Source organism: Bos grunniens, chromosome 4 (assembly GCF_055505025.1).
Source record: "Bos grunniens cultivar Pamir isolate PY7600 chromosome 4, Bosgru_T2T1.0, whole genome shotgun sequence".
Classification (NCBI taxonomy): domain Eukaryota; kingdom Metazoa; phylum Chordata; class Mammalia; order Artiodactyla; family Bovidae; genus Bos; species Bos grunniens.
The window spans coordinates 106968680-106994667 of NC_141168.1; the positions used below are offsets into that span (position 1 = coordinate 106968680).

The 25988-nt window shown below is 41.2% G+C and overlaps 1 protein-coding gene across 22 annotated transcripts in view; it reads right to left on the reverse strand.

Moving 5' to 3' along the window:
• DYNC1I1 (dynein cytoplasmic 1 intermediate chain 1) overlaps positions 1–25988 on the reverse strand; it is a 382305-nt gene that overhangs the window by 60631 nt on the left and 295686 nt on the right. For all 22 annotated transcript variants that reach the window (XM_086397756.1, XM_086397763.1, XM_086397764.1 and 19 more), the window contains 3 exons: positions 23234–23347; positions 20627–20760; positions 16012–16156 (listed from right to left, as the gene is read on the reverse strand). In XM_086397756.1, coding sequence (XP_086253882.1) covers positions 16012–16156; positions 20627–20760; positions 23234–23347 — 393 coding nt within the window. The remainder of the gene's footprint in view (positions 1–16011; positions 16157–20626; positions 20761–23233; positions 23348–25988) is intronic.

Here is a 25988-nt window from a genome sequence, read left to right on the forward strand (position 1 = left end):
CTCTTCTGTGCCCAGCTGGAACCTGCTCCCCTCAGCACCTCCACTTCCCCCTCAGCAGAATATTTCATCTCCTACCTCACTGAGAAAATAGGACCAAGAGAGAGTTCTCTTTGCTTTCATTCACCAAACCTACGGGCTTACGTATATTTGCCCCCATCTTGTTCTGTTACAACAGAAGAAGTGTCACCTGATCAAATTTAAAATTTTCCCCTGCCTATGCTGTGCATCACATTCACTCCAGCACTTTCGGGACCCCTTCTCTGCCTTACACTTATCGGCTTTTTCTACTTATTTTCTTTACTGACTCTTCCACAATAGCAATATCCTTCAGAGCCTCTGAAATCTTTAAAAAAAGGAAAGAAAATAGAAAAAAAGAGAAAAAACCCACCTTCCACTTCCCATCTTCCTCTCCTCATAGCCAAGCTTCTTGATTTTTCTTCAGCACTTTCCTTTTCCATGCACTTATTAATCCACTGTTATCTATGTTCCACTCTCAATGTACTTCAATGGGACTCTACTTGTCATGCACACCAGTGGAGGTATTAAATACAAAGGATATACTTCCATCTTGATATTACTTCTCTAAAGTCCTTGTTACTTTTGATTACTCCCTCCTCTGCTGCCTTTGACTTTTTTATTATAGAAAATTTCAAAAATTTAGAAATAGGGTAATACCAATATCCAACTTCTATATTTATCAATATATGACTAATCCTCTTCAATATTCACAAGCTACCCCCTTCCCAACAAATTATTTTTAAATAAATCCCTGATATCATATGACTTCTTCTAAAAATATGTATGTGTGCATCTCTAAAAGGTCAAACCATTTAAAGTGATCACAGTGTCATTAGGACACCTAAACTAACAATTCATGATTATCAACAAATATTCAGTCAATATTCATATTTCCCTAGTAGTTTTCTAATTTTGTTATGGGTTGTTTGCTTGTATCAAGATCTATATAGGATCCATATCTGGAGATTGGCTGAAATGTCTTAAATTTTGTTTTGTTCTATTTTGTTTTGACATATAGCTTCCACCTTCCATTTCTTTCTTTTTTTTTTTTTTTTCCCCTTAAAAAACTATCTTGATTTTGATGTTGAAATGAGATTAGTTTTCCTATAGATTTCCCCACAGTCTGGATTTGGCTGATTGCATCCCTGTGGTATTATTTAACATTTTGCATCTGTACCTCCTACTGCCTCTAAATTCAGAGATCTGGTAGATTGATAAGATTCAGATTCAATCTGGGGGACAAACCTACTTCAAAAGTGGTATTATATACTTCCATAATTATGAAGGTGGTTTCTATTTTTAAGATGTTATCAGCAATAATCATTGCTTAGATCATTAGAGGTTGCAAAGTGATAATATTCCAATCTTATCATTTCTTTTTCCCATAATATTCCTACAAAGAAACACTACTCTCATCAAGTATATAGTCACTCTGAAGTACAGATCATACAGAAAAGACAAAATAAGATTCTTTCAGAATAAATGACTTTTTTCCTTTAGTTATTAGTTTTTAAAATAATAAAGTGGTTTCCTTAATATTCTCCAATGATAATCAATGGGTTTCTTTCATTTTTCAGTATCATTATGATCTCAACCTATTACTCTTAAAGACAGCAGAAGCTTATTCAGCTTGTTTTCCAAACTCTTAAACAAGAAATCTGTAGCATTTGTTAGCATCCTTACTTTCTATTATGATGAAATACTTCAGACTCATTTTATACATTTCCTGCTCCAGATCTAGAATCATTAATTTCTTCAAGGATCTCTGGGGTTTTTTTAGAGCCACTGGCATTTAGAAAGCAATATATGGACACCAGAAGAGTCACTGATACTGGATTGATCATTGGTTCTAAACCTTTTTGGTAGACAGACATGTGAATATGTATTCTTTTAGATTTAAAGGTAACAAACACCATGAATACTTATTGATACATCCAACTCAAACTCAAGATTACAACAGTTTTTACTTAACTTTGTTTACTTGTATCTTCTTCCAACCCTGCTAATTATATGAATTCTCAATGACCTCAACCTCACAGCCATCAACATCAAGATACAAATACAACAGTATCAGAGACAGAAACAACAAAACCATCAGCAATATGAATACCGGAAGTAGTTAAATGATTTTCTTTTTGGCGGGGGGTAGTTTTTTTATCCTTAAAATATATCTTTTTCTGGAATATATAGTGAAAAAAACAGGGTTTTAAAGTCATTTAGAATTGTCCCATATTGTAAGGTTTTGCCTTCAATTTGAACCACACTAACGTTGATTTCATGTTATTTCAATGTAAAGGAACCAATTGTGAAATTTATTACCATGTAAAATAATATTTACATGGTTCTCAAGCCAAATGTACTACCAAGGTATATTCAAGAAAGGATGGCTGTTCCTTTAAGGCTTCAGCCTCTGTATAAATAATAATCTTTGTGTGCGTGGTTCATCTTTCAAACTTTTAAAAATGTTTAAGTAGACATTTAATTTAGGAGAGGAGACAAGAAGGCAGAGTAGAAGGACTTGAACGTAGAAGAACTTGAGCTCAACTCCTCTCATGAAAACACCAGAATCACAATTGACTGCTGAACAACTATCAACAAAAAAGACTGAACTTACCCAAAGAGATATTCTACACCCAGAGACAGATGGTAGGAGGTGTGCTTTGACAATATAATCAAACCCCATATGTACCAAGTGTGTGCTAAGTTGCTTCAGTCGTGTCCAACTCCTTGTGATCCTATGGACCATAGCCTGCCAGGCTCCCCTGTCCATAGGATTCTCCGGGCAAGAACACTAAAGTAGACTGCCATGCCTTCCTCCAGAGGATCTTCCCAACCCAGGTACTGAACCCATGTCTCTTAGGTCTCCTGCACTGACAAACAGATTTTTTACCACTAGTGCCACCTGGCTGGAAAACAATTACATTGCAGTGGTTCCCCCATAGGAATGAGAGTTCTGAGCCCCATGTCACTCTCCCCAGCCTGGGGGTCTGGAACTGAGACTAGGAGCTCCCAGAGCATTTGCCCCTGAAGGTCAGCAGGCCTCGAGTACTGGGGCAAACAGAGACTGCACTCTTGAAGGGCACACACAAGATTCCATGTGCACCAGAAAACCTGGACAAACCAGTGACTCCACAGAAGCCTGGGCCAGACCTACCGATGGGTCTTGGAGGATTTACTGGTGAGGCAGAAGTCAGTTGTGGCTCACTGAGGAGGAAAGGACACTGGTGGCAGAGGATCCAGGGAACATTCATCTGTGTGAGCTCTCCCAGAGGTCACCATTTTGGTGCTGAGAACTGGCCCCACTCAACAGCCCACAGGTTCCAGTGCTGGCATGCCACAGGCCAAACAACCAACAGAGTGAGAACACAGTACCACCCATGAGCAGACAGGCCGCCCAAAGCCATCTGTGCCAGCAGCCACCCACAAACACACTCTTTGACATGGTCCTACCCACAGACGGATAAGACTCAGCTCCACCTACTTCTGAGCTGGCACCAGCCCCTCCCACCAGGAAGCCTGCACAGGCCCCTAAACCAAGCTCACCCACAAGGGAGGTGAGAAACATCAGAAGCACGAAGAACTACAACCCTAAAGCCTGAGAAACAGAGACCACAAATATAGAAAGTCAGGCAAAATGAGACAGCAGAGAAATATGCTGCAGATGAAGAAAATAAAGAACAATTAAGTGAAGCTGAGATACGCAATTTCCTGAAAAAGAATTCAGAGTAATGATAGTAAAGATGATCTAAGATATTGGAAACAGATTGGAGACACAGACCAAAAGGATATAACAAATGTTCCATAAAGAGCCAAAGAATTGATGCCTTCACACTGTGGTGCTGGAGAAAACTCCCGAGAGTCCCTTGGACTGCAAGGAGATCAAATCAGTGAATCCTAAAGGAAATCAACCCTGAATATTCATGGGAAAGACTGATGCTGAAGCTTAAGCTCCAATACTTTGCCACCTGATGCAAAGAGCCAACTCACTGGAAAAGAGCCTGATGCTGGGAAAGATAGAGGGCAAAAAGAGAAAGGGGTGGGAGGTGTTGAGATGCTTACATAGCATAACCTACTCAATGGACACGAGTTTCAGCAAACTCTAGAAGATAGTGAAGGATGGGGAAGCCTGGTGTGCTGCAGTCCATGGGGTCGCAAAGAACTGGACATGACGTAGTGACTGAACAACAACAACAGAAGCTTTAAAGAACAAACAGAGGAGAACAATACAATAACAGAAATGAAAAATACACTAGAAGGTTTAATAGCAGAATAAATGAGGCAGAACGAATAAGTGACCTGGAAAACACACTGAGGAAATCACTGCTACATAACAGAATAAAGAAAAACGAACTAAAAGAAATGAGAACATCTAAGAGACCTCTGAGGCAACATTAAATGTACCATAGTTGCATTAAGGGGACCCAAAAGGAAAAGAGAGAAAGGATCTGAGAAAATATTTGAGGAGATAATAGCTGAAAACTTTCCTAACACAAAAAAGGAAATAGGCACCCAAATCCAGACATTGCAGAAAGGCCCATGCAGGATAAACCCGAGGAGAAACATGCTGAGAAAAACAGTACTCAAACTGACAAAAATTAAAGGAAAAAAATATTGAAAGCAACAAACAACATACAAAGGAACTCCCATAAGATTATCAGCTGATTTATCAGCAGAAACTCTGCAGGACAGAAGGGAGGGACATGACATATTACAAGTGATAAAAGGGAAGAACATACAACCAAGAATACTCTACCTAACGAGGCTCTCATTCAGATCTGATGGAGAGATCAACAGCCTTACAGACAAGCAAAAGGTAAGAGAATCTAGCTCCCCTGGACCAGCTTTGTAACAAGTGCAAAAAGAACTTCTCTAGGAGGAAAAGAAAAAGCCACAACTAGAAAGAAGAAAATTACTAACAGAAAAGTTCACTGGTTAGGGTAAATATATATAATAAAAGTAGGAAATCATTCACACACAAATATACAAAACCAGCAATCATGAGAAGAGGAGAATACAAATGTGGGATATTTGAAATGCATTTGAAATTAAGAGACCAGTGAACTGTGGTGTTGGAGAAGACTCTTGAGAGTCCCTTGGACTGCAAGGAGATCCAACCAGTCCATCCTAAAGGAGATCAGTTCTGGGTGTTCACTGGAGGGACTGATGCTGAAGCTGAAACTCTAATGCTTTGGCCATGTCATGTGAAAAGTTGACTCATTGGAAAAGACCCTGATGCTGGGAAGGATTGGGGGCAGGAGGAGAAGGGGACGACAGAGGATGAGATGGCTGGATGGCATCACCAACTCGATGGACATGAGTTTGAGTGAACTCTGGGAGTTGGTGATGGACAGGGAGGCCTGGCGTGCTGTGATTCATGGGGTCACAAAGAGTTGGGACATGACTGAGCGACTGAACTGAACTGACTGAACATAAAACAACCTTGGATACATACAGATTGCTATATCAAAACCTATGGTAACCACAAGCCAAAAATGTATAATAGACATATACAGAAAAAATAAAAAAGCAATCCAAACACAGTATTCAAGATACTCATCAAATCACAAAAGAGAACAAAAGGGGAAAGAAAGAAAAAAGACCTACAAGAACAAACCCAAAACATTTAAGAAAATGCCAACAGAAACATATATATCAATACTTCGAAGAAGGCAATGGCACCCCACTCCAGTACTCTTGCCTGGAGGGTCCCATGGACGGAGGAGCCTGGTGGGCTGCAGTCCATGGGGTCGCTGGGAGTCAGACACGACTGAGCGACTTCACTTTCACTTTTCACTTTCCTGCTTTGGAGAAGGAAATGGCAACCCACTCCAGTGTCCTTGACTGGAGAATCCCAGGGATGGGGGAGCCTGGTGGGCTGCCATCCACGGGGTCGCACAGAGTCGGACACAACTGAAGCGACTTAGCAGTAGCAGCAATGTATCAATACTTACTTTAAATGAAAATGAATGAAATGCTCCAATCAAAAGACACAGACTTGCTGAAAAGATACAAAAACAAAACCAGTATATATGCTGTCTACAAGAGAGTCACTTCAGACCTAGGAACACATACAGACTGAAACTGAGGGGATGGGAAAAGATATTCCATGCAAATGGAAATCAAATATCATAACAGACAATATAGACTTCAAAACAAAGACTATTACAAGAGACAAGGAAGGACACTACATGGTGACCAACGGATCAATCCAATAAGACATAACAATTGTAAATATTTATGCACCCAACACAGAAGCACCTCAGTTCATACGACAAGCACCAATAGACACTAAAGGGATAATTGACAGTAACACAGTAATAGTGGGGGACTTTAACACCCCACTTACAGCAATGGACAGATCGTCCAGACAGAAAATTAATAAGGAAACATAAGCCTTAAATGAAACATCAGACCAGCGGGGCTTTACTGCTATTGATAGAGCATTCCATCCAAAAGCAGCAGAATACACATTCTCCTCAAGTGCATGTGAAACATTCTCTGGGATAGATCACATGCCAGGCCACAAAGCAAGCCTTGATAAACGTAAGAAAACTGAAAACACATCAAACATCTTTTCTGACGGGAATGATATGACATTAGGAATCAACTATAAGAAAAAAAAGTTGTAAAAGCCACAAACACACGGAGGCTAAGCAACACGCTACTAAACAACCAATGGGTCACTGAAGAAATCAATGAGGAAGTCCCAAATAGACAGCCAAACCTTACACCTAAAGCAACTGGAAAAGGAATAAATAAAGCACAAAGCTAGTATAAGGAAAGAGATCAAAGATCAGAACGGAAATGAATGAAATAAAGAAAACAATAGAAAAAAACTCAGTGAAACTAAAAGTTGGTTCTCTGAAAAGATAAACAAAATTGATAGGTCTTTAGCTAGACTCATCAAGAAAAAAGAGGGCTCAAATTAATACCACTAGGAATGAAAAAGGAGAAGTTACAACTGACATCACAGAAATGCAAATGATCATTAAAGACTACTACAAGCAACTCTATGCCAATAAAACGGACAACCTAGAAAAAGTAGACAAATTCTTAGAAAGATACAGTCTACAAATACTGAACCAGGAAGACACAGAAAATATTAACAGAACAATCACAAACACTGAAAGTGAAACTATGACTTAAAAATTCCCAACAAACACAAGTCCAGAACCAAATGGATTCACAGGAAAATTCTATCAAACATTGACAGAAGTGTGTGCACGCATGCTCAGTCATGTCTGACTCTTTGTGACCCCATGGGCTAAAGTCCTCCAGGCTCTTCTGTCTATAGCATTCGAGCAAGAATACTGGAGTGGGTTACCATTTTCTCCTCCAAGGGGATCTTCCTGGCCCAAGGATCAAACCTGTGTCTCAATGCAGTGTCTCCTGCACTGCATGCAGATTTTTTACCACTGAGCCACTGGGGAAACCCACAGTTAGAGAGGAAGTAACATCTATAGTTCTGAAACTATTCCAAAAAAATCGCACAGGAAGGAATGCTCCCAGACTAATTCTATGAAATATCACCCTGACACCAAAACCAGACAAAAATATCATAAAAAAAGAAAACTGCAGGCCAATATCATTGATGGACTTAAATGCAAAAATCCTCAACACAATACTAGCAAACATAATTCCTACGTTAAAAGGCTCATACACCTTGATCAAGTGGGATTTATCCAGGGATTCAAGAATTTTTCAACATCTACAAATCAGTGTGATGCATCACACTAACAAACTGAAGAATAAAAACCATATGATCATCTCAATAGATGCAGAAAAAAACTTTTGACAAAATTCAGTATCCACTTATGATAAAAAAAAAACTCTCTAAAAGGTGCACATAGAAGGAACCTATATCAACATAATAAAAGCCATATATGACAAACCCACAGCTAACACCACACTCTATGAGGAAATGCTGAAAGCATTTACTCTAGGACTAGGAACAAGACAAGAATGTCCACTCTTGCCACTTTTATTCAACATAGGTTTGGAAGCTCTAATCACAGCAATCAGAGAAGAAAAAGTAATAAAAAGAATTCAAGTTGAAAAAAGTAGTAGTAAAACTGTCACTGTTTGCAGATGACATGATACTACATATAGTTCAGGATGGGGGACACATACACCTGTGGCTGATTCATGTCCATGTATGGCAAAAACCACCACAATATTGTGAAGTAATTAGCCTCCAATTAAATAAATTAATTAAAAAAAAGAAAATCCTAAAGATGCTACCAGAGAACTACTAAAACTCATCAATGAACTTGGTAAAGTTGCAGGATACAAAATTAATACACAGAAATCTCATGCATTTCTACACACTAACAATGAAAGATCACCAGGAGAAATTAAGGCAACAATCCCAGTTACCACTGCACCAAAAAGGATAAAATACCTAGGAACAAATCTACATAAGGAGCAAAAGACCTGTACTTTGAAAACTGTAAGATGTTGATGAAAGAAATCAAAGATGATACAAACACATGTAAAGATATACCATGTTCTTAAATTAGAATGATCAATATTATCAAAATGAATATACTATTGAAGGCAATTTACAGGTTCAATGCAATTCCTATTAAATTACCAATGGTATTTTTCATAGAACTAGACAAAAAATTTTTAAAATTTGTATAGAAACACATAAGATCCTGAATAGCCAAAGTAAACCCGAGAAAGAAAAAAGGAGCTGGAGGAATCAGGCTCCCCGACTTCATCAGATCAGATCGGATCAGTCGCTCAGTCGTGTCCAACTCTTTTCGACCCCATGAATCGCAGCACACCAGGCCTCCCTGTCCATCACCAACTCCTGGAGTTCACTCAGGCTCACGTCCATTGAGGCAGTGACGCCATCCAGACATCTCATCCTCTGTCGTCCCCTTCTCCTCTTGCCCCCAATCCCTCCCAGCATCAGAGTCTTTTCCAATGAGTCAACTCTTCATGTGAGGTGGCCAAAGTACTGGAGTTTCAGCTTTATCATCATTCCTTCCAAAGAAATCCCAGGGCTGATCTCCTTCAGAATGGACTGGTTGGATCTCCTTGCAGTCCAAGGGACTCTCAAGAGTCTTCTCCAACACCACAGTTCAAAAGCATCAATTCTTAGGCACTCAGCCTTCTTCACAGTCCAACTCTCACATCCATACATGACCACAGGAAAAACCATAGCCTTGACTAGAAGAACCTTTGTTGGCAAAGTAATGTCTCTGCTTTTGAATATGTTATCTAGGTTGGTCATGACTTTCCTTCCAAGGAGTAAGCGTCTTTTAATTTCATGGCTGCAGTCACCATCTACAGTGATTCTGGAGCCCAAAAAAATAAAAAGTCTGACACTGTTTCCACTGTTTCCCCATCTATTTCCCATGAAGTGGTGGGACCGGATGCCATGATCTTTGTTTTCTGAATGTTGAGCTTTAAGCCAACTTTTTCGGTCTCCACTTTCACTTTCATCAAGAGGCTTTTTAGTTCCTCTTCACTTTCTGCCATAAGGGTGCTGTCATCTGCATATCTGAGGTTATTGATATTTCTCCCAGCAATCTTGATTCCAGCTTGTGTTTCTTCCAGTCCAGCGTTTCTCATGATGTACTCTGCATATAAGTTAAATAAACAGGGTGACAATATACAGCCTTGACGAACTCCTTTTCCTATTTGGAACCAGTCTGTTGTTCCATGTCCAGTTCTAACTGTTGCTTCCTGACCTGCATACAAATTTCTCAAGAGGCAGATCAGGTGGTCTGGTATTCCCATCTCTTTCAGAATTTTCCACAGTTTATTGTGATCCACACAGTCAAAGGCTTTGGCACAGTCAACAAAGCAGAAATAGATGTTTTTCTGGAATTCTCTTGCTTTTTCCATGATCCAGCGGATGTTGGCAATTTGATCTCTGGTTCCTCTGCCTTTTCTAAAACCAGCTTGAACATCAGGAAGTTCACGGTTCACATATTGCTGAAGCCTGGCTTGGAGAATTTTGAGCATTACCTTACTAGCATGTGAGATGAGTGCAATTGTGCGGTAGTTTGAGCATTCTTGGCATTGCCTTTCTTTGGGATTGGAATGAAAACTGACCTTTTCCAGTCCTGTGGCCATTGCTGAGTTTTCCAAATTTGCTAGCATATTGAGTGCAGCACTTTCACAGCATCATCTTTCAGGATTTGGAATAGCTCAACTGGAATTCCATCACCTCCACTAGCTTTGTTCCTAGTGATGCTTTCTAAGGCCCACTTGACTTCACATTCCAGGATGTCTGGCTCTAGGTCAGTGATCACACCATCGTGATTATCTGGGTTGTGAAGATCTTTTTTGTACAGTTCCTCTGTGTATTCTTGCCATCTCTTCTTAATATCTTCTGCTTCTGTTAGGTCCATACCATTTCTGTCCTTTATCGAGCCCATCTTTGCATGAAATGTTCCCTTGGTATCTCTGATTTTCTTGAAGAGATCCCTAGTCTTTCCCATTCTATTGTTTTCCTCTATTTCTTTGCACTGATCGCTGAAGAAGGCTTTCTTATCTCTTCTTGCTAATCTTTGGAGCTCTGCATGCAGATGCTTATATCTTTCCTTTGCTCCTTTGCTTTTCGCTTCTCTTCTTTTCACAGCTGTTTGTAAGGCCTCCCCAGACAGCCATTTTGCCTTTTTGCATTTCTTTTCCATGGGGATGGTCTTGATCTCTGTCTCCTGTACAATGTCATGAACCTCATTCCATAGTTCATCAGGCACTCTATCTATCAGATCTAGGCCCTTAAATCTATTTCTCACTTCCATTGTATAATCATAAGGGATTTGATTTAGGTCATACCTGAATGGTCTAATGGTTTTCCCTACTTTCTTCAATTTAAATCTGAATTTGGCAACAAGGAGTTCATGATCTGAGCCACAGTCAGCTCCTGGTCTTCTTTTTGCTGACTGTATAGAGCTTCTACTATACTACAAAGCTACAGTCATCAAAACAGTATGAAATTGGTACAAAAACAGAAATATAGATCAATGGAACAAGACAGAAAGCCTAGGGATAAACCCATGCACCTATGGGCACCTTATCTTTGACAAAGGAGGCAAGAATATACAATGGAGAAAAGGTAGTTTCTTCAATAAGTGTTGCTGAATAAAGTTGACTACATGTCCACTACATGTAAAAGAATGAAATTAGAACATCCTTTAATACCATACACAAAATAAGCTCCCCTCAGAGGAAAACATAGGCAGAACACTGACATAAATCACAGCAATATCTTTTTGGATCCACCTCCAAGAGTAATGAAAATAAAACCAAAAATAAACTAGTGGGACCAAATTAAACTTAAAAGGTTTTGCACCACAAAGGAAACTATAAACAAAATCAAAAGACAATCCACAGAATGGAAGAAAATATTTGCAAATGATGCAACCAACAAGGGATTAATCCTCCAAATACATAAACAGCTCATGCAGCTCAGTATAAAAACAAACAACCCAATCAAGAAAAGGGCTGAAGGTATAGAGAGACATGTCTCCCAAGAAGATAAACAGATGTCCCGAAAGCATATGAAAAGATGCTCAACATTGCTAACCGTTAGAGAAATGCAAATCAAAACTACAATGACATACTGCCTCATGCTAGTCAGAATGGCTATCATCAAGAAGTCTACACACAATAAATGCTGGAGAGGGTTTGGAGAAAAGGGAACTCTCCTCTACTATTGGTGAGATGTAAATTGGTACAATCATTATAAAACACAGTATAGGGGTTTCTTAAACAGCTAAAAGCAGAGTTACCATATGATCCAGCAATCCTACTTGGGCATATATTGAAACAAAACCATAATTAGAAAAGATACATACACCCCATGTTTATAAACAGCACTGTTTATAATAGGCAAGACATGGAAGCAACCTAAACATCCATCAACAGAGGAATGGATAAAGAAGATGTGGCATATATATACAACAGAATATTACTCCGCAATAAAAAAGAGTGAAATAATGCCATTTGCAGCAACATGGATGGACTTCGATCTTGTTGTACTGAGTGAAGTAAGTCAGACACAGAAAGACAAATATCACGTCACTAATATGTGGAATCTAAAAAAGGAGGGGGGTAAAATGAATTTTTTACAAAACAGAAGTAGAGTCACAGATGTAGAACACAAACTTACAGTTATCAGGGCATAAGTAGGGGAGGGATAAATTGGGAGATTGGGATTTGCATATATATATGTCACATTATATCTATATTACATATATATGTAATGTTACATATGTAATATAGATATAAATACACTACTACTACAACTACTATATATAAATTAGATAATAATAAGAATCTACTGTTCAGCACAGGGAACTATACTCAATACTCTGCAGTGATCTATATGGGAAAATAATCTAAAAAAATGTATGGCTATATGTGTATGAATTACTGATTCACTTTGCTGTACATCTGAAACTAACATAACACTGTAAATCAACTATACTCCAAAAAAAATTTTTTTTAAAGATACATGTACCCTAAGGTTCACCGCAGTACTATTTACAATAGCCGAAGCATAGAAGCGACGTTAATGACCACAGACAGAAGAGTGGACAAAGAGGATGTGGTACATAATATACAATGGAATATTATTCAGTCACGACAAAGAATAATACCATTTGCAGCACACCTAGAGATTATTATACTAAGTGAAGTAATCAGACAGAAATACATGCATTATATGATATCACTCGTATGTGGAATCTAAAACAATGATACAAATGGACCTATTTACAATACAGAAACAGACTCACAGACTTCAAAACCCAGCTCATGGTTACCAAAGGGGAACAGTGGGGGAGGGATACACCAGGAGATTGGGACTGACATGCACACACACTACCGCATAGCCCAGGGAGCTCCACTCAGGATCCTATAGTAAACTATATGGGAAAACAACCTGAAAAGGAACTGAACCACTTTGCTGGACTCCTAAAATTAACACAACACGGCAAGTCAACTATAATACAAAACAAAAATTAAATGTTAAAAACACATAAGTAAATAGTAAATGATGACAACAAACTGTTTACATGTTTCTCCACCTTGCTTTTCTCATTTAAGAAATATATTCTAGAGATCGCTTCATAAGGGTACGAGAACATCTTCATTTCTTTCTACATCTGAATTTCTACATCTGTGATTTGTTCAGTGTCCTACTGATGGACTTTTGGGTTTTTTCCCCAGTGTTCTGAGATTCAAAGTAGCCCTTCTCTATCAAGAAATCTCTCTGTGTAAGTCTTTTTCTTATTTATTGCTAGTATATCTTTGGTATTAGAATCCTACAAGTGGGAACTGCTCTATCAATGAGCAAATATGTATTCATTATTTTTAGATATTGCCAAATTCCCCTCCCTAGTGTACTATTTGCATGTCCAATGACATTGTAGGAGAATGGTTTTTTCTTTCAGTCTCACCACAGAGAATGCTATCTTCTGGATTTATGTCAATCCCATGGACGAAGGAGCCTGGTGGGCTGCAGTCCATGGGTCGCGAAGAGTCAGACACGCCTGAGCAACTTCCCTTTCACTTTTCACTTTCATGCATTGGAGAAGGAAATGGCAACCCACTCCAGTGTTCTTGCCTAGAGAATCCCAGGGACGGGGGAGCCCGGTGGGCTGCCATCTATGGGGTCACACAGAGTCGGACACGACTGAAGCGACTTAGCAGCATAGTTGAAAAAAGGTTTCTCAACTTGGTTTTAGTGTGAATTTCTAAGTGTGGTTGTTTTTCACGCAATTAAGAGCCAACTCTGTCCTCTTGATATGTTCTCTTTTCATTAACATCCTGGAAGCCCCATTTGCAAACAATTTTATGTTTTCCCATTTCTTGGGTTAATTTTTAATCTCCTTTTCTACTTCCACAACTCCTATTTATTTCCTAAATATTTTCTTTCTCTGCATTGTGTTTCAGTATTTCTTTTAAGATCCACTCCTTGGACTTAATAATCATTGTTATTCTTGTTGCAATTAAGTCTGTACCTGCAGCCCCAAACTCTCCCTCTTCTTCTGTCCCAATTCTCAAACTGCGTAGTGAAGGCTGTGAACTGTGCCTCCAAGGTACCATTAAACCCAACCTGTATGTTGCCCCTTACCATCATGCCCTTCTTTGGGCATTGCTCAGCACAATGAATGCCACCCCAGATCTCCAGCTGCCCCAGTCTTAAACCTGGGCTCTTTTCTGCTGACTCTCTCTTTCTCGCCTTCCTTGAATCAAATCAATTGCCAAATTCTGTGACTTTTTCCTCATAAATGATTCTTGAACCCATCTATTTTTCTCCATTTCAAATTCCCGATCTAAGCCACTGTCATTTCTTTCCTGAACTCCTGCACATTTCTTGTAGGTGAGTGGCCTTTCCTAGTTCTTCTTGCTCCCAAACATGATCAGAATTACCTTTAAAAGTACAAATCAGAGGACTACCCTGGTGGCACAGTGGATAAGAATCTGCCTGCCAATCAGCTGATACTGGTTCGATCCCTCATCCAGGAAGATCCTACATGCCCTGGAGCACGTGAACCCATGAGCCACACTACTGAGCCTGCGCCCTAGGGCCCATGCACCACAACTACTGCGCCCGCGCCCTAGGGCCCATGCGTCACAACTACTGCGCCTGCGCCCTAGGGCCCATGAGCCACACTACTGAGCCTGCGCCCTAGGGCCCATGCACAACTACTGAGCCTGCACCTTAGGGCCCATGAGCCACACTACTGAGCCTGTGCCCTAGGGCCCATGCACAACTACTGAGCCTGCGCCCTAGGGCCCATGCACAACTACTGCGCCTGCGCCCTAGGGCCCATGAGCCACACTACTGAGCCTGCGCCCTAGGGCCCATGCACAACTACTGAGCCTGCACCTTAGGGCCCATGAGCCACACTACTGAGCCTGTGCCCTAGGGCCCATGCACAACTACTGAGCCTGCACCTTAGGGCCCATGCGCCACAACTACTGAGCCTGCACCCTAGGGCCCATGTGCCGCAACTACTGAGCCTGCGTCCTAGGGCCCATGGGCCACAACTACTGAGCCTGCACCCTAGGGCCCATGAGCCACACTACTGAGCCTGCACCCTAGGGCCCATGCGCCACACTACTGAGCCTGCGCCCTAGGGCCATGCGCCACAACTACTGAGCCTGCGCCCTAGGGCCCATGGGCCACAACTACTGAGCCTGCGCCCTAGGGCCCATGGGCCACAACTACTGAGCCTGCGCCCTAGAGCCCATGCGCCACACTACTGAGCCTGAGCCCTAGCGCCCATGCGCCACAACTACTGAGCCTGCGCCCTAGGGCCCATGTGCCGCAACTACTGAAGCCCACGTGCCTATAGACTGTGCTCTGCAACAAGAGAAGACACCGAAATGAGAAGCCCATGTACCACAATGAAGAGTAGCCCCCACTCACAGCAATCAGAGAAAGCCCATGCAAAGCAATAAAGACCAGCGCAGTCATAAATAAATATTTTTTAAAAGTACAAATAAGACAGTGCCATTTACTCGTTTAAAAACCATCAAAACTCAAAAAGATCCCAAAACTCGAACCTCCAAAACCAAGAAACCCGTCTCAAGTCCTGTATTTCCATAGATACAGATGTATATAACCACTGCAAAGCTCTGGATACTCAAAACTGAAGTGATAACGGGGTACACCTCTGGGGAAAAGGTTAGGATCAAAGTCAATGAAGGGGATGCCATGGGAAGGCTTAGTGTTGGTGAAGAAGGACTTGTTTTATCATTATTTGCATTGTATGAATTTTTACAATGAGAGTATTCTCCAGTAACATATATTACTTATATATGTTAAACTAAATTAAATGGACTGAGAAAGTGAGCCTTAACTAGCTCACATGCAGGTCGGGTTCACCAGAAAGTTGTATGAATTCCCAATGTCAGGTCTCCTAGAAGAGACTTCAGGCTCCCCACAATTCCTTGCAGGGGACAATGCTGTCCTCTTGCCTAGGTGTGGCCTGGGAGAGTAAATCAAGGTGTGCTCACCTTTGTAGTCCACAGTTTGATGGTCCAGTCAAATGACGATGTGACAAACAGGTGTGAGAAGTCGATTGGGCCCACTGCCATGTGGCAGTTAATTCCTGTCACTGGCCCTTGGTGGCCTTCGAAGACTTCCCCGATGCCGGCTTTGCTGTGTGAAGACCACACAAGACAAGAGTTTCAGTGACCTTCACAAATTGGTGACTGCTTTTAAGGAAAAAAAAAAAAGGTTTGTCTCTGCATGATTACTTCTCCATAATTTAACACAGGCATAAACCACCAGATATGAAACTCACTGTCACAGTTATGTTGAGAGAAATAAATGCTATCCTGCTCTCAGTGATTTAAAACAACACAGAGCAATAACATCTTTTTAATCTTCAGAATTGAACACCGACTTTTATCACTTAATCCTTTTTCAGGAGTATTTCAAAGCCCATCACTGCTGATGAAGCTATTGATGCTTTGATGGAACACACACACAGTCAACCATCACATCCCCTGATACCTGTGATATGGAGGGGCAGCTGTGCCGTGCCATTTTTAGATGGGACTTGAACATCCTTAGATTTTGGTACCTGCAAGGGCTCCTGGAACCAATTCCCCATGGATTCAGACACCAGAGGACAACTATATATTCAGCTCCCAGAGCTTTCATAGTTATAATAAGATGATTCTATTCTTGTGATGACATTTGGCACAACTTCCATTTTAACTCCTTTTAGAGAAGACTTAAGACCTGGGTTTTATCCCTGGGTCGGGAAGATCCCCTGGAAAAAGAAATGGCAACTTACTCCAGTACTCTTGCTTGGAAAATTCCATGGACGGAGGAGCCTGGTAGGCTACAGCCCACGGGGTCACAAAGAGTCGGACATGACTGAGCAACTTCACTTTGGCTATAAAACTTCACATATCCTTGAGTACATGTATTTATCCTTTCAAGAAAATGTTTTTTCTTTAAAGTTTATTATTATTATTATTATTTTGATGTGGGCCATTTTTAAAGTGTTTATTGAATTGGTTACAACACTGCTTCTGTTTTTTTCTGTTTTGGTTTTTTGGTCACCAGGCATTTGAGAACCTAGCTCCCCTACCGGGGATCAAACCCACACCCCTTGCACTGGAAGACAAAGCCTTAACCACTGGACCTCCAGGGAAGTCCCTCAAGAAAATTTCTTAAATTAGGTTGATACTCCTGAAAATGTAAAACTTCGTGGAAACCATTGTTGTCATAAAAATCATAGGCAAAATAACTTAAATGTAATACAGAGGAACTTATGTTTTCACTGAAAGGAGGAGAGTAATTTACAAATCCACTAAGTGTAAACTCCGTAAGGGCTGGTGCCTTGTTTTTCTTGTTGCATAGTGTAGTAAGTGTTCAATAAACACTTCTTGAACAAAACAAAGGAAGAGACAGACAAACTCCTGCCTTTCTCCCCAAGAGAAGCTCATTTAAGAAATGGTGATACACAGTTTGAAAGTTATTCACAGACATATGTCATTTCTTTAACTAAGCTGGGATTGTTTCCATTACTCATTTTTATACAACAGTCTGCATGCAATAACACCCAATTAGAAAATAAATCAAAATGCTGTATTTTGGTTATACAAAATAAGTATACACAGGTTATAAATATGACAAACACAGAGGGTTTGCAGCTTCTAAATATTACATCACAAAGAATGAAAATGAATTAAGTTATCAAAGCATGTGAGCTTCTGGGGCACCAGTTAATGTCAGCGTGTTGAGCAAAATTTGAAATCACTAGCCAAATACTGTAGCGTAACAAGCACTCAAAAATTATGCCTGGTAAAACTGGCAACAGCCGTTCTACATGTGATCATTTACATTCGTTCTAGAGAACTCGAGGAACTGATCTTTGAAGTGGCCCCAGGTGAGGTTCCACTTGCCCGTAACAGCATCCTGAAAGGGTTTATAGGGTGCAAAATGAGGACCTTATTTGATTTATGGAAGTGGATTTGCACCTTTTCCATGTTAGGTGAAAAACAGAAATTTCACACCTCTCCTCTGTAGCCCTGTATGACCCACTTAAGATTACTATGAAGCCAAATGCCTGTGACTTTATAACTTTACTAAGATCTGTGTTTTATATTTCAGATGGATGGATCAATGTAAAAAGCAAGATCAAGCTTGTTGTAAAATGACGTGGTTTGTACCTTGCGTGCATGCTAAGTCGCTTCAGGCGTGTCTGATTCTTTGAGACCCTATGGACTATAGCCCGCCAGGCTCCCCTGTCCATGGGATTCTCCAGGCAAGACTACTAGAGAAGGTTGCCGTTCCCTTCTCCAGGGGATCTTCCCAACCCAGGGATCGGACCTACATCTCTTATGTCATTGGCAGGCAGGTTCTTTACCGCTAGTGCCACCTGGAAAGCCCCTTAGGTCCCCTTCTTTTGAACAGTGCATCTTCTGATTGTGCTTGAAAAGGAAAAGAGCCACAGAGCAAAAACATTCATCATGAAAACACTCACATTAGAGAATTAAAAAAAAATCTGAAAAGTTATCAGTGAACATGTTCTGGAGCCCTCACAGATAACTAAGGCCCTGGGTTAAGGGAACTGAACCTGTGTCCTGTCGGTTCTAATAAATACGTAGATAAACCTGTGAGCCTTTGTTTGGTCCACTCTGCATTCTGTGCTCCTCTCCTTCCATTCACAGCGTTCCACCTGTCTTGCAGATGTTTCTGTGTTTACCTTTCCCACCATCATCAGTTTCTTGAAGACAGGAACAGGCTTAAATGATGTCTGCACGCCCAGCAACGTCTAGCAATGCCTTTTGCTGAGTAGTTGTGCAGTTAACATTTCCCAGAATGAACAACTTTATCAGATCTTTCTCTGCTTTTGGAAAACTTTGATGCATAGTTATAATGAAGGTACTAATGAAGGAGGAGAGGGCTTCCTTGGTGGCTCAGACTAGGTAAAGAGTCTGCCTGCAATGTAGGATACCTGGGTTCTATCTCTGGGTCGGGAAGATCCCTTGGAGGAGGACATGGTTATCCACTCCAGTATTCTTACCTGGAGAATTCCACGGACAGAGGAGCATGGCAGGCTACAGTCCATGGGGGCACAAAGAGTCAGACACAACTCAGAGAACAACTCCATGAAATAAGACTGCTGGGCATGGAATTATAACATCTTCCTAGTCATATAACATCTTCCTAGTCATCTTTTATTCACGTGAGGAGGGAAAATACTGCTGGTTTCTGTGGGCAGCAAAGTAGGAACTTCATAATTTGTATTGTGTGAATGGGAGAGTCATACACCTGGGCCATGGATTCATTCTTCAATGAATCACAAACACATTAGAGTAAGGACTTGGAACAATTCCTGGTTCCTCATGCAATCTAAATAGCCTGAGTGCAAGAGATGCAAAATCAATTGAATTAGAACTTCTAAAGTGAAAGGGAAATAACGCACCAAGGTGAACACAGTGAAACTTTCAAAATATGAGTCCATTCGTTAAATCTTGTGTGTAATTTTATAATCTAGCTAAATTACCGGATTCCACTTCTTTCCTGAGATTTTCCTAGGAGCATTTGCCAGTCTCTCAATCAAGATAGAGTTTGTATCACCTATCTTCATTCTGAATCTTCATTCCACCTCGTGTATCTCATACTATTTTGGCCTCTGATTGGGAGGAAGGGCCCTAAGGCACCTCTCTATATTATGCAGTTATTTTCATTCTTTTTTCCTTATATAGATTTTTAACTCCTCACTTACTATGTTCCCAGCAGCAAGCAGGAAATCAATAATGAGATGGAAATAGTTCAGGGGGAAAAAAAAAAGGGCAGATGCCTGAATAGTTAAAAATGTGATGAATGCTAATGCAGAAGTGATATAAAAATAAGTAAAAAAAAAAAACAAGCCCATCTGACAGCTTGTACTTCTATCCCATTGATTCTACTTTAATTTTCTCCAAGTACTCATCTTCTCAAATCACATATTTGCTTATTAGTTTACTGTCAGTCACCCTCAGAATATAAACTCCAGGTCTGTTTTGTTCCTTACCGCATTCCTTATAAAATGATGGTGCCTGACGTATGGTAGGTTCTCAGGAAATATCCCTTAAACGAACGAATGAGTAAAGAGGATGAAAATGCTATGGAAACATAAAGGAGGAAATGATTTCCTTCACCCAAGGAAGTCAGGAGAGGCTCGTGGAAAGACCTTTGTGCTGGCTCTTGAAGGATAAGGGCGGGGGAGATTAATCAGGCCAAGAAGAGAGAAATATCAGATGCAGCAGGAGAAACTGGATGTACAAACTCACTCACAGATCCGTAGTGGGATCAGCAATGTGGGGATGGGTGCGTGGGGGAGCCTGAAGGCTGAAGCTGGGGAAGGACAGGCCAGGGCAGTCAAGAATCTTCTCTGATATGCTAAAAAGTTTGGGCTTTTTTCCTCCAGGCAACGTGAACCACCAAAGGCTTACAAATGGCTAATGACCAGAGCAGACGGATGCTATAAAACAGTGAAGACATGAGACTGTGATTTGCATTTCTGCAGAAATGCCTTTCTCATAATGCAAGGTGTTACAATCCAGCAAGCGATAACAGACTTTCGGAAATGAAGAACACGTCACGGGTAAGAAAACAGAAACTCACCTTCCATGACGACAGGCCGTGTAGACTGTACCCTCCTCGCTGCCAACCACAAAGTTATTGACGTCTCCCGTGGGGAAAGCCATTCCAGTAACGGCCACAGGCTTCGACTTATTGTACACCAGCTCCATGCTCTCCTACCAAAACACGGCGCGGTTACATTTCCTCTGTCAACTCCTTGCCATGCCAAAGATAGCACGGAAAAATCATTCGACTAAATCGTCTGTTTGCTTTTCACACAGTGTTACAAAAGACCCCGGCTGTGCCAGAAACCACGCTTTACTGCCCCTGACATTCAAGCTTCTGTGTATCTCTGGTTTCAGCGGCTGGATTTCATCAGCGTGTGCTGTTGCTTCTGAAGTCAGGCAGAGATGACAGGTGAGAATTTTGAAACCAATGGTGCAGAAACTAAAGATAATACTGTAATGGTTACACTTGTCAGCCCCAGGCTTTAGTAAAACACACAGTACCCTTGTATTTACAAACATTTCCAAAATCAATTGTTCATGAGAATACGCATGTATTAATATCAGATGTACGGAGCACATTTGTCAAAGCAGAAGTGTATGTCCTCCGTGGGCTAAAACCAGAGAGTTGTCACTCAGGTCATAAGAACCAGATTTCAGTAGGGACTCGAATTCATGAAGGGCAGACATTGGGTGTGTAGGCTGTTAAGTCTGCAAAAAAACAATGTTTAAGTTGGTCTTTAATAATGAGGGTCTTTATTTTATCTAAAATGATTTTCAGAATCGGGAATTCCAGTGTATTGTAAAAGACATTCTGCTGAATTGAGTTTAAGGACAGTGCAGAGTAGTTAGGTGGAACTAACATTCTTGAATACTTCTGGTTATTTACGCCCAAAAGCCTGCCTGGTACACCTAAAGTAATTAAAAAAAAAAAAAATTTCTGAGGGACCATGTTATTATATTTGGAAGTTTAGTCTCTTCTATGCAAACAAATAAACTGAGGCATCGCGGCCATGGAGTCTATAAATCGGAAGCACATGCTAGCAGTCTGGAACACGCAGACCACGTGGTCATGTGACAGGCTCGCAGTCTGCGAGACCCAGACGCGGGGAGTGTCTGAGTGAGCGGATGCTGTGACGGCAGTAACACAAACCGCGCCATTGCCAAAATTAGCAGAGGGAGGGTACAGCCTCGTGGGCACCCACTTGGGACAGAGAGGGAGCAGGGCAAATGTCTTCTGCTCCCCTGTCTGCTTGTCATCCACAGCCATACCACCGAAATGCTTCCATCTCTGGCCAGAGACAGGCGTCTGCGGGCCCCCTAAAATTAATGAAAATGACCCCGCAGCTCCCCCTGTGAGGGGCTGTAACCTAAACACACACACACACACACACACACACACACACATTTAATCATCAAAATGGGCAATTAAAAATTCCTAATTAGAGGGTTTACTCGTATCTGTTTGTAATCTCCAGGGCTTTTCAAAGAAAACAACATATTGCTGAGAAATTTAAGACAAAGCTGTAAAATACCCACACACAACTCCCCAAACTTGTATAAATGTTAAAGATCGGCAAAAGCGGAGGAACTTAAACGCTAAGGAACTTATGAGCTCTTCCCCCGACACTAAAATGATAAAAAGAACTTTGGTTTACTATTCTCTATATCCCTATTTTGTGGCGACTTTTGGGAGGTTCTTCTTGGTTTCCACATTTCCTTACGTCTCCTGAAATTTCCAGTATCTTCTAAACTTCTGATGGAGACATTCTAGCATTGTTAGTTCAGGAAAGGGGAAAGGAAAAATAAAATTGAGAATTATCTCCTAGTTATCTTATACAACTTTCTTGACGTTTCCGCACATTGTCAACGGCTACAACAGGAAACTCTGCTCTGTTTTTACCTGGTGGACAGCGAAGTACTTTATTCCCCCACAAAGAAAAGTGGAAAGACGCGGCTCTTTGTGTGTTTGCGTGTATGTGTGTTGTCTTCTGTGTGTGTGTGTACACACGTATGTCCTGAAAGTTGCGTTTAGTTGTCTCCCCCCATGGTCTCTTCCACTTCTGCTCCTTCGTTTGGCTCCCATTACTGTCATCAGGAGCACTTTGGAGACCTTGGAACTTTTCATTTTCAGCTTCTCGCTTGTTGAGCAAGGAATGGCAGGAGCCACCCTAACAAACATTCCAGAGGAGAAAACAGATGGCTGGACAAATTCTTCAAACACACGAGGCGGTTGTCTAGGCTACAGATGTGAGCTAGGGCTTGGATTTCTGTTTCGCAGGGATACCTTTTTCTCCAAAGCAAGCACCCATCGGGATCGCTCTGCATTTGTTTAACAATGCTGTAAGCAGGATTCCTACCGCAGCCAACTTCCATAATTACTATGCTTTGAAATGGATTATTTCATTTTCGCTTGAAACTGACCTAAGGATTAACGTATTACAGTAATTACATGATGTGCGGTAAAGGAAATGGGTTTTGGCTTCCAGAGAAGGCTGCCGAAAACAGGCCCCACTCTTTCAAGTGTACCCACTGATTTGAGCTCCTATAGGATGTGAGGGTTTGGCTTTTAGGAACTCCATTCCATTAGGCAGGTATCTCTTTTAACCAGGAGGCTCTTCTGTGTAGGGGAAAACAAACCCACCTGTGGAGTGGAGAGCATGTCCAGGCTCCAAGAACACATTTTGCCATCGGTGGAGACGGTGATGAGGTTATGAGCGTTTTGGGTCCCAACAACATTTACACAGTACACGGGATGCTGCAGAAACATAAACGTGGAGGATCAGATGCTGGTCCAAGAGGAAATGCTTACATCTGAGTGTCAGACACATTACTCTGAAACAAGGATTAGAGAGTGACATAATCCTACAATAATGGGAGCCTCGGGTCACTGGCCACTTCTGATTGGAACCCGATTTCTTTTTCAAAGCTCTGGCAGCACCACGGAGTAGTGGAAATACTCAGAAAGCTTCACCTTGCTCGGTCAGCGGCAGTGGAATGGAACTGAAGTAAGCAGGAGCCAATGAGGACTGGTGGGACTAAAGAACACAGGTGAATGTGTGTGACTTAAATGAGGCTCCAGCATGGAGTTTGGCTTTTAAGCTCACCATGAGGGATGGAAACGGACAGTCCTCAGAAGGGTAGAATGATTGACTTTTGGAAGGAGTGTTACTAAATCTCAAGTTTAGTGCATCACAGCCACAGCACCAACATACAGATGGCTAACAAACACATGAAAAGATGCTCAACATCACTCATTATCAGAGAAATGCAAATCAAAACCACTATGAGGTACCATTTCACACCAGTCAGAATGGCTGCGATCCAAAAGTCTACAAATAATAAATGCTGGAGAGGGTGTGGAGAAAAGGGAACCCTCTTACACTGTTGGTGGGAATGCAAACTAGTACAGCCACTATGGAGAACAGTGTGGAGATTCCTTAAAAAACTGGAAATAGAACTGCCTTATGACCCAGCAACCCCACTGCTGGGCATACACACTGAGGAAACCAGAAGGGAAAGAGACACGTGTACCCCAATGTTCATCGCGGCACTGTTTATAATAGCCAAGACATGGAAGCAACCTAGATGTCCATCAGCAGATGAATGGATAAGAAAGCTGTGGTACATATACACAATGGAGTATTACTCAGCCATTAAAAAGAATACATTTGAATCAGTTCTAATGAGGTGGATGAAACTGGAGCCTATTATACAGAGTGAAGTAAGCCAGAAGGAAAAACATAAATACAGTATACTAACGCACATATATGGAATTTAGAAAGATGGTAACAATAACCCGGTGTACGAGACAGCAAAAGAGACACTGATGTATAGAACAGTCTTATGGACTCTGTGGGGGAGGGAGAGGGTGGGAAGATTCGGGAGAATGGCAGTGAAACATGTAAAGTATCGTGTGGGAAGCGAGTTGCCAGTCCAGGTTCGATGCATGATGCTGGATGCTTGGGGCAGGTGCACTGGGATGGCCCGGAGGGATGGTGTGGGGAGGGAGGAGGGAGGGGGGTTCGGGATGGGGAACACGTGTATACCTGTGGCAGATTCATTTTGATATTTGGCAAAACTAATACAATTATGTAAAGTTTAAAAATAAAATAAAATTGGAAGAATAAAAAAAAAAAAGTGGTTAATATTCATCAAAATATCTGGTTAAATTCATCAAAAAGAGGCTGATGCTTCTTTTGATTTGAAGGAGAGATACTGGTGGTGGAAATTATTGGTACAAGGAACCTAGTGAGATAAAATTAGGTTCTTTTTTTGCTACAACATCTAGGTTAGGATAATGATAGTTTTTTTTGTTTGTTTTTTCCCCCAAAATATTGCTAGGGTAGGATGCAGGCTTACGTTTGGCCAGGGCCTTGAGAAAGGTCACTTAAACATCCCAGGAATCGTAAGCAAGATGCTCTAACCTTTTGTCATAACTCAGGAAGGTTATTCCACTCGGTAGAGCCCTAAATGGTAAGCTCAAATCATTTGCAGCTGCACATTAAATACTAAATGGAAGGTTAGCATAAGCAGAACCTAGCGGTAATTTGGGTTAGATTTCAGGCAGCTTAGCCTTCAGTGGCCAAACCACAACTTAGCTGATGCTTCTCTGTGCAAACAGCTGACAGTCTTTCTCTTGATGAGTTACTGTCCATAAGACCTAGCCAAAAAAACGATGAAACAATCTCTAATATTGGAAAGTTGATATCATATAAAGGATGGTTCCCCAACTATTATTATCATATAAACTCCTGGTCAGAAGGAACTGTAATAACCATCAAGTGCAGCTATTCATCTGCCTCTCCCAAGATGTAGTCCAAACTCTGCTGAAACACCTTTCTTAGCCAATTTTAGCATTAATTCTTGGGTGATCCTGCCTTCTACCGATGGGAATAAAGAAAGCTCAAGGAGGTATCTTTAGTGAAGCACCTTCTGACGTCATATTCATCAAGTCCAAAATAACACTAAGGGATTGTTCTTGTATTATCCCCTTCCCCCCACCCCAGTCTTGTCTTTCTCAGACTAATCATCACCAGTTCCTTCAACTGGTCTGAGTATCTGGTTTTCAATACCTTCCCCATCCTGGTCACTCTCTTCTGTTTTGCTATACTTTGTGTGAGTTCTCCTGCCAGTGAAGTTCTGAGAACAAAACACAACTGTCTGCCTATACTCTGACTCACAGGATATAGAAATATGGGAGTGCTGAACTGTCACTCCTCACGTGATAAAAGAAATATGCCTGCACAAATGTCTACTAAGATTTACACTTGCTTTTCGGAAACTGCATCACCGCGTTTACCCCTTGCTGGACAGAGTCAACCAAGTCCCTATGTGTTTTTCACACCGTCTTCCTACATAAACCTTCGAATGAATCGGCCTCAGTGGGCCTGGATAGT